The sequence below is a fragment of the Ornithodoros turicata genome, chromosome 2 (genome assembly GCF_037126465.1).
Source record: "Ornithodoros turicata isolate Travis chromosome 2, ASM3712646v1, whole genome shotgun sequence".
Taxonomy (NCBI): domain Eukaryota; kingdom Metazoa; phylum Arthropoda; class Arachnida; order Ixodida; family Argasidae; genus Ornithodoros; species Ornithodoros turicata.
Window position 1 is genome coordinate 78829636 of NC_088202.1, and position 13120 is coordinate 78842755.

At 44.7% G+C, this 13120-nt stretch overlaps 1 protein-coding gene across 1 annotated transcript; it reads left to right on the forward strand.

Annotated features, from left to right (window-relative positions):
* The first annotated feature begins 544 nt into the window (after positions 1-544).
* LOC135385601 (receptor-type tyrosine-protein phosphatase F-like) lies at positions 545-12943 on the forward strand. Its single transcript, XM_064615022.1, has 8 exons — positions 545-755; positions 1006-1345; positions 6852-7127; positions 7216-7506; positions 8006-8260; positions 8343-8639; positions 11552-11818; positions 12520-12943. Exons 1-8 carry the CDS (start codon positions 702-704, stop codon positions 12864-12866), a joined length of 2127 nt encoding a protein of 708 aa, XP_064471092.1. The 5' UTR covers positions 545-701; the 3' UTR covers positions 12867-12943.
* Positions 12944-13120: the final 177 nt, after the last annotated feature.

The window sequence follows — 13120 nt, forward strand, 5'->3', positions numbered from 1 at the left end:
ACTCCAGAACTGACCTCCTCTGTTGTACACTGTGCCGATCCCGGAGTATGGACCACAGGGTTTATGGCCTTCTCTATGGTCTCCTTTGTCGCACAAATCAGTCGTCTCGTATTGCCCGCGGCTTATCTGCGGGTGCGGCTTATCTGCCAGAAAATTTTCAAAACGTCCCAAAAAACGCGTCCTGCGGCTTATCTGCGGTGCGGCTTATACGCGTGAAATTACGGTACTTGTCTGAAATCGACAGTTGGATCTCGAGGTTTATCCTGGCTGAAACTTCCAGGTGGTGCAAGATTGTTTCTTCCGACTAACCGACTCATACGGCATACTGCCCACCCTCAAACACAGTAATGGTACAGGTTCAAAAGGGGCCAGGCCAATACGGGCTGCTGTACTTGTGAATGAAGATTTCGAACAGCTGTGTCGCAAGCAGTACAATCATGTCTTATGACAGTTCAGGTGGTTTTTACGACTCTTTCGTTTGCTGCTTACTGCGCGTTCCCCACATGAGAGGCCGTAGGACATAAGTTGAAGAGTAAAGCGAGGCTTGGGATTTATTTTTCTGTTGTAGCTATTTTGCTGAAGGATATATTTCCCTTGCGGAGACGAAGTGGAACGAAAAAGAGGACGACATCAACTGTGCCTAAGTAATTTTACGTTAGAGCACGCGGACGCTGCACGTTTATTTGAGCACAAACTGAAACATGATTATGCCGGGGTTTCTGTGGATTACTCTTACCATGCTTCATTTAACTATGGTGAGTACCTAGGCTATTATGCGTTTCGAGTCGGAACCTCGCGATACATGCGAGCATTTGCCGGTATGTTTCAAATCGTCCTTAAAATAACACTTACGTGTTTTCTGGTCATCTTTCTTTCACACTTCCTGTCACGCTATTTACTCATTCCTCTTTGTTATTCACTGCAAGATCGCAATACAAGTACAACTAAAAGCCACAGTGCTGCTGAACTGCTACGGTGGTAATCTTGTGGGTTGTGGTATTGCAGGCCTCTACTGATGGCTCCGACTGCAAGAATATGATCAGTCCCAACGTAATCAATATTAGTCATTCCGAAGTGAACTTGCAGTGGAAGAAAGCCTACCGGAGTTCGTACTACTGTATATGCCACAGTGCCGTAGCACAGGTTGGATTTGCAGCCGACTTTGCTGAATGCGATGCTGGGCCCCAGTGGAATTGCCGAGAAGTTCGCGACGAGAGACCTGCGGTAACAGCTGGAGGTCTGATGGCTGGCCAGGAACATATTTTCTGTGCCAGGCGTAGGTGCTCAACAGGAGTCTACAGCTCTGGCATCGAGTGCACAGCGGTCTTGGCACCTCAAGAACCAGGTGAGGCAGTGCACCCATATCGGTGGCCAAAAAGAGCGAGCATGTCTCCTTAAGACTCATGGAGCTTGTGTGATCTGTTATACGGACACCGCTGGAAACACTTATAAGGCATGCACAATTAGGATTTTTTTTCATGGGTTTGCATAATTAATTTGCCAAGCTATGGGGTCGTCGGCTGGAGCTCCCGTTTCTCGAGTGCTTCGAGACGTTCTTAGGCATTGTCCGATTCAGGTTGACTAAGGCGTCACATTTCCTGTCCGGCAACTAACTCTCCTAATAATCGATACTTGAATTTTGAACAAGAACCAAACTCCATGCATGTCGCTTTCACGGATTTCCGCGAGCCTGAATTAGAGGAGTATAGTATATATATATATATATATATTCTTTTTTGGGAAAAACTTTAGTAACGATACCGCGGCTTCGAGGCAAAGAAAGGCAAAAAAGCTCAAAAATGCCATGCGTGCAGGTTCATGGCAAGATTATCCTATTTTACAAAGCAAAATTACCGTAAAGAATCAAATTTATTGTACAGAATAAACCCTTCATGTTGCAGACCATACCGCGGTAAGCCAGGCGTCTATATCTCGCCCCTTCTGCGCTACTTCAGCGCCACTATCGGAATAAAAGGAAAGCTACGTAAATTCTGAAATCGTATGTAGTGGAACAGACCTTTCCTACCTTCCGATGTGGTTCGTTACCGCTACACGCTTCAGGAATCGTAATAGAAAACATTATAAAAACAAGACACAGGCTTTACGCTAAAAACAAGCGAAAATAAAGAAAATACAGCAAAACTTGCATGTTTATGCAAATTTTGCTGTATTTTGTTTTGTTACGTATCGTAAGCCCGCGAAATCATACAGCGAGGCAGATGCTGCAGGCACACAGTCTTAAAACTTGAAACTCGACATAATTAGTGTGATGTAGCTTTGCACACCATAAGCTATCAATACCCGCACTGACAATATTTTTTTTTTTTCAGTGTTTCAGTTATTCATACAGCCTCGAGGCAAACATTTAAAGATGCACATCTTACGCGAACTCACTCACACAATGCATTTTCTACATAAACTTACTTACTGTCAAACGTGTGAAATACGCCGAAACCTAACCTAACCTTGGTCAGTCTCGGCGTTCTACACGAACTGACTTACCCTCCAACGTGTGAAATATGTAAAAACCTATCATACCCTAACATTGGACAGTCTCGACGTGTGCATATTCTACACGAACTGACTTACCCTCCAGCGTGTGAAATACGTTCTCATAGTTCAGTAGAATGTAACTGGGCTTTACTTAAAAACAAAGTTTCTGACTTTGTTAGCAGGTATATATACCCCGTGTAAAAATTACCAGTAAGTCGCACTCTCCATGGTACAACAGAACATTGCGAAGAATGTGCAGCTATAAGAAGCTGCTTTTTCGTGCTGCCAAGTTTTCGCAGAGCGCCGTGAGATGGGAGAGGTACTATACGGTTGGTTCCCAGCATAAAAATTCTGTAAAGGAGGCTAAATCCCATTTTTTTCGCGTTTTACTCCCTGATATGTTGAGAAACAACCCGAAGCAATTCTGGAACCTTGTTAATCATTATAGGCGACAGGAAACGTCGACAGTATTATGTAATACGTCTGGGGAGAGAATATCTGATTCGCAATGTGCTAACATGCTCAATGACGTGTTTATCAGTTCGTTCTCGCATCCTGTTCTAACTAGTTCTCCTGAGTTTCCAAGTTATAATTATATTCCTATGGATCCTATTGTAATTGAAGCTTGTGGAGTGGAAAAGATTATGAAGTCTTTAAAATTATCGTCAAGTTGTGGTACTGATTGTATTACGTCAAAGTTCTTCCTGTTACATCCTGTTATTCTTCCATTGTTTTGTCCATGGTATTCCAACAGTCTCTTAGTCAAAGGACCGTACCTGGTGAGTGGAAAGTCGGGAAGGTGGTACCACTTCACAAAACTGGTGATAAGGCTCGCCATACAACTACCGACCCATTTCACTAACCAGCGTTCCTTGTAAGATATTGGAACACATCCTATACACACATTTAGTCCGCTTTCTTGAGCACAATTCATTTTTTAGTAATTGCCAGCATGGTTTTAGGAAGTCTTTCTATTGTGAAACGCAGTTAGTTTCCTTTGTGCACGACCTGAACTCGGCCCTTGACGACGGATCCCTGACCGACTGCATATTCTTGGACTTCTCCAAAGCATTTGACAAAGTGCCACACCAACTTCTCTTGCACAAACTTAACGCGCCGAACGTTGACACCAATATTCTAACTTGGCTTCGCTGCTTCTTACACAATCGCGTGCAATACGTAACGGCTAACGGCATCGATTCTAACTCAACTTCTGTACTGTCAGGTGTACCGCAGGGTTCCGTTATCGGTTCTTTGCTCTTCCTAATATATATTAACGACTTACCACAATGTGTCTTTTCCTCCAGTATACGACTATTTGCCGATGATTGCGTAGTTTATAGAAACATTTCATGTGATTCTGACATCGATCTCCTTCAGTCCGACCTGAACAGTATAGTGCAATAGTGTGCGAGGTGGAAGATGGAGCTGAACATTAGCAAGTGTAAACATATGAGGATTTCGCGTAATCGCCAGGACAACATAAATTCACGTTACTCACTAGATGACATTATTTTAGAGCAAGTTACAGCTTACAAGTATCTTGGAGTTCACATTACTTCTAACCTGTCTTGGAAAACTCATATTAACCACACAGTGAGCAATGCAAACCGCACACTGGGCTTTATCAGACGTAACTTCCATCTCTCACCTCAACTAACGCTTTATAAGTCTATTGTTCGTCCGAAGAGTATGCGGCTTCGGTCTGGGACCCAGGTCACAGTGTGCTTATCGATGCTCTCGAGTCAGTTCAGCGCAGAGCAGTTCGGTTTATTTTCGGAAATTACCAGCGAACAGTTAGTGTATCGTCTATGAAAGCTTACCTTCAGTTATCTGACCTCGTAGTACGCCGTAAAATCTCACGTTTGTGCCTTTTCCACAAAATATATTATCATAATCATTACCTGAAGGAATGTTTTGTAATCCCGCCTGCTTACATCTCTCATCGTCAAAAAGTAGGAGTCCTTTTTCTGTTCCAGCAAAGCATTCGGTGATTTGTTCTTTCCACGCACATCTCTCGACTGGAACCACCTTCCCGGAAACTTAACATCAGTCTCTTCAACTGATTTATTTAAACGAGCTCTTTGTAATCATCTTATGTTTTGAATGACCTCTATGTTTCAATTTAGTAGTTATACAGGGTGTCCGGCGAGAAAGTGTAAAAAAATCACACACACAAAAAAACTAGGGGTGATAAAAGCTTGAAGAAATCGGTAAAGAGGAAGAGTGAAACAGACCGCAATCCTGTTATCAAACACCGATAAACGGGGTCACAGGGTTAGGTGATTGATAACAGGATTGAGGTCTGTTTCACTCTTTTTTGCTTGGTTTTTTGGTGGCGTTTCACTCTTGGATTTTGTTTGCTTATTTCTTCCAGCTTTCTTCGCAGAGGGAGAGCCCTTGGGCGGAGCTTGTATACGCGGCAAAGCAAAGGCCGCAAGAGCGCCCAACTTGCGACAGGATTGCGGGTGCTTTTCGGGTAGCAATTTTTCTCAGAAAAACGTGCGCAAAATCAAATAATTTTGACTGCGATACGCTATTCCAGACATGGCCTTTCCATGGCAGAAAAACGTGACATTTCCTTGACATTTTTCAGAAATTAATTAGCGAAATTGAACTAATTAATTAATTACACTAGCGAAAATCATTACAGCAGGTGGCAAAATCCGTCAGGAGTATCATAAAGCAAGTCCCATGCTTTTATCAGCCCTAGTTTTTTTGTGATTTTTTGACACTTTCTCGCCAGACACCCTGTATACTATTGTGCATGTTTGCAGTTTTGTAATGCATATTCTGTATATTACCTACTCCCCTCTGTAACGCTGCCCTGAGGGTATCAAAATAAATAAATAAATACGTAAAAACCTATCCTACCCTAACACTGTTCAGTCTCGACGTGTGCATATTCTACACGAACTGACTTACGCTCCAACGTGTGAAATACGTAAAAACCTATCCTACCCTAACATTGGTCAGTTTCGACGCGTGCATATTCTATACAAACTAGCTTATCATCCACTGTGTGAAATACGTAAAAAGCTATCCTACCCTAATATTGGTGAGTCTCGACGTGCGCATATTCTACACCAACTGACTTACCCTCCAACGTGTGAAATACGTAAAAACCTATCCTAACCTAGCCTTGGTCAGTCTCGACGTGTGCATATTCTACACGAACTGGCTTACCCTCAAACGTGTGAAATACGTAAAAAGCTATCTTACCCTAATATTGGTCAGTCTCGACGTGTGCATATTCTACACCAACTGACTTACCCTCCAACGTGTGAAATACGTAAAAACCTATCCTAACCTAGCCTTGGTCAGTCTCGACGTGTGCATATTCTACACGAACTGGCTTACCCTCAAACGTGTGAAATACGTAAAAAGCTATCTTACCCTAATATTGGTCAGTCTCGACGTGTGCATATTCTACACCAACTGACTTACCCTCCAACGTGTGAAATACGTAAAAACCTATCCTAACCTAACCTTGGTCAGTTTCGACGTGTGCATATTCTACACGAACTGACTTACCATCCAACTTGTGAAATAAGTAAAAAACCTATCCTACCCTAACATTGGTGTGTCCCGACGTGTGCATGTTTTTCACGAACTGACTTACCCTCCAACGTATGAAATACGTAAAAACCAATCCTACCCTAACATTGGTCAGTCTTGACGTGTGCATATTCCACACGAACTGACTTACCCTCCAACGTGTGAAATAAATAAAAACATATCCTACCCTAACATTGGTCAGTCTCGACGTGTGCATGTTCTACACGAACTGACTTACCCTCCAACGTGTGAAATACGTAAAAACCTATCCTACCCTAACATTGGTCAGTCCCGACGTGTGCATATTTTACACGAACTGGCTTACCCTCCAACGTGTGAAATACATAAAAACCTATCCGACCCTAACATTAGTCATTCTCGACGTGTGCAAATTCTACATGAATTTACTTATCCCCCAACGTATGAAACGCGTAAAAACCGAACCTGAAATGAAATCGCCGAGCGGGCTGATACCACCGCTGAATCTACACACATCTGTCTGCCGAGGGTCGTTACTAAAGTACAACCGTTTTTTGTTTGGCTCGAAGTCAGGTGAGTATACAGCTAGATCAGTGTTGAAAGTAAGAGGAAAATTGCTGGCCGCTTGGTTTTGCTGTTTGTGCCTTGCCATATTTTGTCGCAAGACTCTGTATTGTTGAATGGCCTTCTAGACGGACGGAGACTGCTTCCAAATGTATTGAAAGCGATATGTAATAGACGTTGTGGTCCTGGTGCGTTATTGACATCTTCACAACCAGATGAGCACTTGAAACTTCATATACTATGCAAACTGCTTTTAGGGTGGCGATTCACAGTTGACCTAATCGAGCCTCGCCGGGCGCTTCTCATGTGGCGGGCTCCTGACAGCCGTCCTTTCGGGAAGGCACCCCTGAGCTACACTGTCACCTGGTGCCACTCCGTCGGTCCTCTGAGTTCTTGCCAAAGCAAAGCTGCGAACGAGGATGGAGCTGTCATATCGAACCTGGACGCATGGCGTGTCTATAATTTGGCTGTCTGGGAGGTCCTCGGTATGGGTGCGCCCCTCTTTCACGCCCGGGTCAGGACAAGACCAGACAGTGAGTGTCGAGGAACTTTATTGAAGGGGCATTTTGCAGACAGCAAATGGTTGCTCAGTTGTGTAGCATTCGATGCCGTTTACTACAGATCCTGGCGGCCCGGAATTCCTGAACATGGAAAACGTAGGCAACGGGGAAGTGCAGCTGTCGTGGTGGCCACCAGAACATGCCAGGGGCCCTTTGCAGGTGTACGAGGTATCCTGGTGCGCGCACACCTGCGACACGCACGAAGCCTCCTGGGTCACGGGACAGTCATTCACGGCGCCACGTATTGCCTACTCGACCAACTATACATTTCGTGTGCGTGCAAAAAACGTCCTCGAAGACATGTCACTCGAGGGTCCTTACGCTTCTATTTCTGTCTTCACACCGCCCAAAGGTGAATGCATTAGTCACGTTTTGCTACCTCCGACAAGGGATATCGCTTTGCCTCGGTAATACCTCAGCACAAACGCAAGCTTAAATGAGTATAATAAAAATGAATGCGTCAAAGTATACTACTTTTGGTTAGGTATAGGGTAAGAGATAATAACTGCACGGGTACAAGCACTGGCTCCAGCTGTGCTACAACCCTGATCCATTGTGCCAGAAAAGATCAAATTGCGTTTCTCTACTTGATTGTCTTGATAGCTCGTAGGACTCCTTTCATTTATATGCTTGTTTAAACGACATGAGAAATCATTCCGCTTTCTCGATTTGGTCTTCTGTTGTATCTGTTGCTGTGAGGTGTGTCGATGCGCTACAATATTGCCTACAAATTCGGAAGTTATTTAACTACATAACGAACAAGAACATGTGTTTAAGTAAACAATGAATTCGGTGCACAGCCTGCATGAAAAGAAGTGCCTTCACGAACTTTGTTTTGTCTGCTCTTTTAGACATGACGTTCCATTTGAAGATGAATCAATCGTCAAGCGTACACCTGTCTTGGACGAGCAACCGGACGTCTCAAGAAGCGCTCACAGTGAAACACTGCTACCTTCATACCGCGCCGGGGTCGTGTGAGAAGTACTTCGCACACTCCCCGGGCAGAATATTTCCCAACACGGAGCCGTGGACAATGTCTAGCCTCGAAGTTACAGATTCCTCGGATACCATCCTGTTCTATACTACGTATCGATCACCCCCGGGAAGTATGTACATTTCATAAACCTACTACTACGGCTGTTGTCTTCTCTCCAATTAATAACGACATTTCGACGCCACACTTTGTAGAGTCCGGCGCGCCAACGGATGTGAAGGTGACCCCGCTCAACTCCTCAGCGCTATTGCTGACGTGGTCTCCTCCTGCTGAAGAGCATGGCCCCCTCCATGGATACATTGTAAAGTGGCACACCTTCTACGATGACGCAGAGTTTCTCCGCATTCGATCAAAGACTTTCCGGTCATTTGTAATCACGGACGTCGAAGAACTGAATACTTACATCGTTGAAGTCGCTGCATACCACTCCTGGCACGGAGAGTTTCTTACCGGGCATATGTCTGTTGTCTATGGCATATCGTACTCTTCAGGTGAGAAATCTGTAGGGTCATGTATTCTTCGCGCCGAAATTGTCGACAGGTTAAGTTACGGGCAGACTTGTACAAAATACTGCGCAAAAGTATTTAAAATAAGATACTAAATACTCTACGGAAAAAGTATTTAAAATAGAGTACAAAATACTCAAAACTGAAAGTAATTTGAGTAGAGTACTAAATACTCTAAGAAGTATTTAAGATACTCTTTAAAGTACTTTAGTATTAGCAGTAAGTGAAACGCGTATTCTGAACGTGGCCTTACAAATGAAAGGAATAAATTTCATTAGCCATGCATATCTTTCATTTCCAACGTCTTGTTGTCAAGTAATGTCTCATGAATTTTTGTGAACCCAAGTAAACTTTGTTAATATGCTCTGACCCAAAACTTCGTAATCCCTCCTGTATGTCGGTTCGGGTCTTTCAACCTCTGGCACGTGTTTATTGCTTTGATGAAAAAGGAAATAAATGCCGGGATTATCTTGTACCTAATCCCCTGGTGATTCACCTGGCAATATGAATAGGAACGGTTTTCTGACGAAGCTGGCTATTGAGAAGCAAGGCCAGGCTTGGGACCAGCCTATTGTACAAGAGGATAAATGACAGATTCGCGAATTCCCGAAAAAAGGAAAACGAAGAAAAAGGGGGTTAAATTCCAGTGAGCTGAAAATCTCGGCAGGGCGGGAAGCGTGCTGGACATGGCTTGACGACGAAGGAAAGTATTTTGAGTACTGAGTAGCAAATACCGAAAAAAGTATTTTAAATACATTAAAAATACTTGCCGCAAAAAAGTATTGAGTAGAGTACCAAAATACCGGAAAAAGTATTTAAAATACTGTATTTTGAGTACGTACTCAAGATACGTACAAGTCTGGTTACGGGACCCTTGCGGTAACCTTTTGAACAATTACAAAGACGGAAGTCTTCCTATCAATATCTCATTATGGCAGAGCCGTTTCACCACGCTGCAGTTCCAATAAATATACCGACAGAATAGCAATATCAGAGAGAGATAACTCTTAATTTTATGTTATTCAAGTACGGTCCGGATACGCATGCATGATATCACTCTGATCTGTCCCATGCCTCTTTCTCGCTAAAGTAAACGGGTAATTCTAAAAAAAAAAAAAAAAAAAAAACAGGGCAAGGGGATAATGAAAGGGACAAAAGACGAGACAAACACAGCACTGACTGCCAACCAAAGACTTCAACATTGCTTATAAAGTTATAATACAAAAATAACCTCTCCCTTCCTTCTTTCTGTAGAACATTGCAGAACTGCCGGGCAGCACTTATGCCACCAGAAAGTTCATCACATTATCGAAAAAGAACACAGAAGGGTTGATGATACAACTTGAACCCGCTTTTCTTACCTCTACCGCTTCCCTGTACAACAGACAAGCTGATTTACTGCTCCTAAAACGAATCTTCGCGTGAATAACTAATGCTTCACACCCAACACACATGGCCAAATGTTTCCCCAAGGTACTATACTTGTTATATACGTTCTTTTAATCTTGTATTAACACAACAGGAAGTCTCACCGATATACATCTCCCGCACTTTAACGGGATTCCAAGCAGCACAATGTACTGAAAGTCGAGTGCAGTAGGGGTGGACACATGTGTCTTATAAATGTTCTTTAGTTTCACGAGTCTGTTCAAGGCCTTCCACCTACCCGCCCACCCCTATTGCACTCGACTTTCAGTACATTGTGCTGCTTGGGATACTATACACGCACCCAATTTGACAGACCACAAATTTGTCACCATGTTTACTCTGACACGCCTTTCTATTATCTCTCTCGACTTGACTGATCAAAGAATCCAGCGATAGCCTCGTTGAAAAACTACCTCAATATCATGAGGTTTTGAATATTTTTAACCTGTGTGAGGCCGTGTGGTAATCGATAATATGACCGAATCGGTGAATTCAGTGTGCTCCAAGTTGTCCTTCAAAACTTTCATTAATTTTATGCTCACGAGATCTGTTAATCGAACATGAAATAACAGTAAACGCGATAGCGGTTTTTGCCGTCTTGGAGGTATACAACGTGAAGTGTACCAGTGGTTTCTGATCCCTACTCCTACATTTCCAACAAACCCCAAAATCACTCACTTGTAACCTGAAGTCCAAAGGTTTAATTGCCAATTCTTGAGCCTCTTCGATTGTGAATTCAGGACCCTCGCTGTGGGTTTCAAACAATCCTTTACTGCGCACGCTTGCAATTTTCTTGTAGCAACAACCAGGAAATGATCTAATCAATGAGTGCACTCACCATAGGCCTTATGCCTTGAGTGCCGTCAATAGGCTTCGCGTTCCTGAAGGACTCACGTGTGAGTGCCTTCATAATTTGCGCACGTCTCGCATGCCTCATTTCTGAATGCACTCATACTGACCTCACACGCTTCATGCCTCGCCAGTGAGTTCACTCACACAGATCTGGCGTCCCTCAGACCTCATGAGTGCACTCACGGATGGCCTCATCATGGGCTTGCCCTCACTAACCCTCACCTCAAAAGCGTAAGGTGAGGGTGAGGGGCCCTCATGAGTGAGTTCGCCCAGCTATGCTGCGTGCTTTGAGACTTGATCTGAAAATAATCATGTAACTATACTACATGTACTACTAGTGGGAGAACCGCACTTCAAGCGAACCGTGATCCTCTATGGTGAATGTTACACCACAATACTCCTCTACATCTCACACGGTGCGAACAGGACGCCACGAATGTGAATGTTTTAAATACTCCTTCTGTCATATGTGACTGTGCCACACTGTTCACACAAAAGCTCGCTCTTTGATACACAAGTTTTGATTTTTGAGAAGTAGTTCGAAGACCTTGTCACGCGATGGTGGCAGCCCACAACGACGATTTCTTGCTTAAGCAACATTCATCTTGATGACGCAGGAATGAATATGAACATAAGCACCGACGAGCAGGGAAAGTCGGAGCTACGGTGGACCTTGCGGCACGACCTCGTTGAAGAGCTCCTGATTACTTGCTGCGAGCTTGGTGCACAAAGTGATTCGTGCTTGCGTTTCAAGCTGCCTAGCAACATGCGTTACTTGGATATCGGTGCTCTCAGGCCCCACACTACGTACGACGTCCGCTTCTACCACTACGAGGGAATGGCACTAATTCTACGGAAACGTTTTCGAACCAAGGAACGTCAGCGTAAGTATTCTTGATCGTTCCGACTGCGAATCACACAGAAACTGCTGGTACAAAGGCAGCATCATGAAACGCGTCGTCTGTGAATTCTGTCGTAGTTGTTATCCGTTCCTGACATTTAATAGCAGCCTCCGATGCGGTTGTATCAGTTGGCATGAAGGGCGCATCCTACGCAAAGTGTAGGAAAAGTGCCAAAATCCAGGTGAGTTACACCAGGCGGTTTTAAAACTATATGGCCGCGATTGGCAGGGGGGACAACTCAGTCAATTTCTTCCCGAGAGCGAGTTTCATGCTCACGTGTCAAACAGTAGCGGCCCACCGGGCACTTTCCTGGTAAAGTATATGGCCACCCCAACCCTGGCGAGTAGCACAGTGCTGTCGAAGAGCCAGGAAAATTATGTTCGTAACGGTCGGACTTCTACAAGGCAGGGCCGGCGAGAGAGGGGGCAGTCAGGGATGGAGCCCCGGGGCGCTCGCGACCCAAGGCCAGGACGGTTGCTAGCACCGCAGGAGACCCGGGCAGGACTCATCCGGAGTCATCCCCGAGGTCCGTAATTTCTCTCGCCGGCCCTGCTAGCAGGCACTCTGGTGCCATTATGTTTTCTGATCGTTAATGTCGGTGTGTCTCGGAGCGCCTGAAATCTGCTTTCTGGGAAGTCATTTTGCTGGTTTTGTAATCAACCTTGTATCACTCATCCGAACAGAAACCTCTTTGCCACCTCTTACCAACGTCAAGAACCACCCATCATCTTCATCAACGCCGCTACACATAGACAATATTACCTGCAGCGTTATTACTGGTGAGTCCGTGCGGGTGTCTTGGACTGACACCGCCGTCAACTGCACCGTCCACAGCGGCTACAGCGTCTCTTGGCAGGCCACCTTTCCTCCAGGACCTGCTCACGAGAACGTCACTTTAGCACGCGACATCGTGCTAGACGGGCTCATGCCGTCAGCTCGGTACGCGGTGCTTGTCAGGGACCTAGGTTCCTGCGCCCCAAGGACTTGGTCGATGACATTTTCATTGCCATCGTGCACAACGCGAAGCTGAATCGTTGCTCATGTTTCCGTTTGCTTGTTTTTCGTCCTGTTTTAGGATTGGGGATTTAATAATAACTGCTTCCTTTTTATGGCGTTCCGTGTACAAATGCCGTCGTAGAAGGCCAGCACTTTTACTGATACACCGATGCGTCTGCAGATAACCAACTTCGTTGCACGATTCGGTGTGTTTACTGTTCGACGTGGGAGGGCGTTTAGCTATGGCTGCAATTGGTTGCCGCCCGCGTCTCATGCTTTCAAACCTTC

Excerpts from the sequence above, each read along its gene's own strand:
- LOC135385601 (XM_064615022.1), top strand. The coding sequence starts at position 702 with ATGATTATGCCGGGGTTTCTGTGGATTACTCTTACCATGCTTCATTTA. Across the intron at positions 7,128-7,215 it reads GGTCAGGACAAGACCAGACA|ATCCTGGCGGCCCGGAATTC; the intron begins GTGAGTGTCGAG and ends CGTTTACTACAG. Across the intron at positions 8,261-8,342 it reads GTATCGATCACCCCCGGGAA|AGTCCGGCGCGCCAACGGAT; the intron begins GTATGTACATTT and ends CACACTTTGTAG.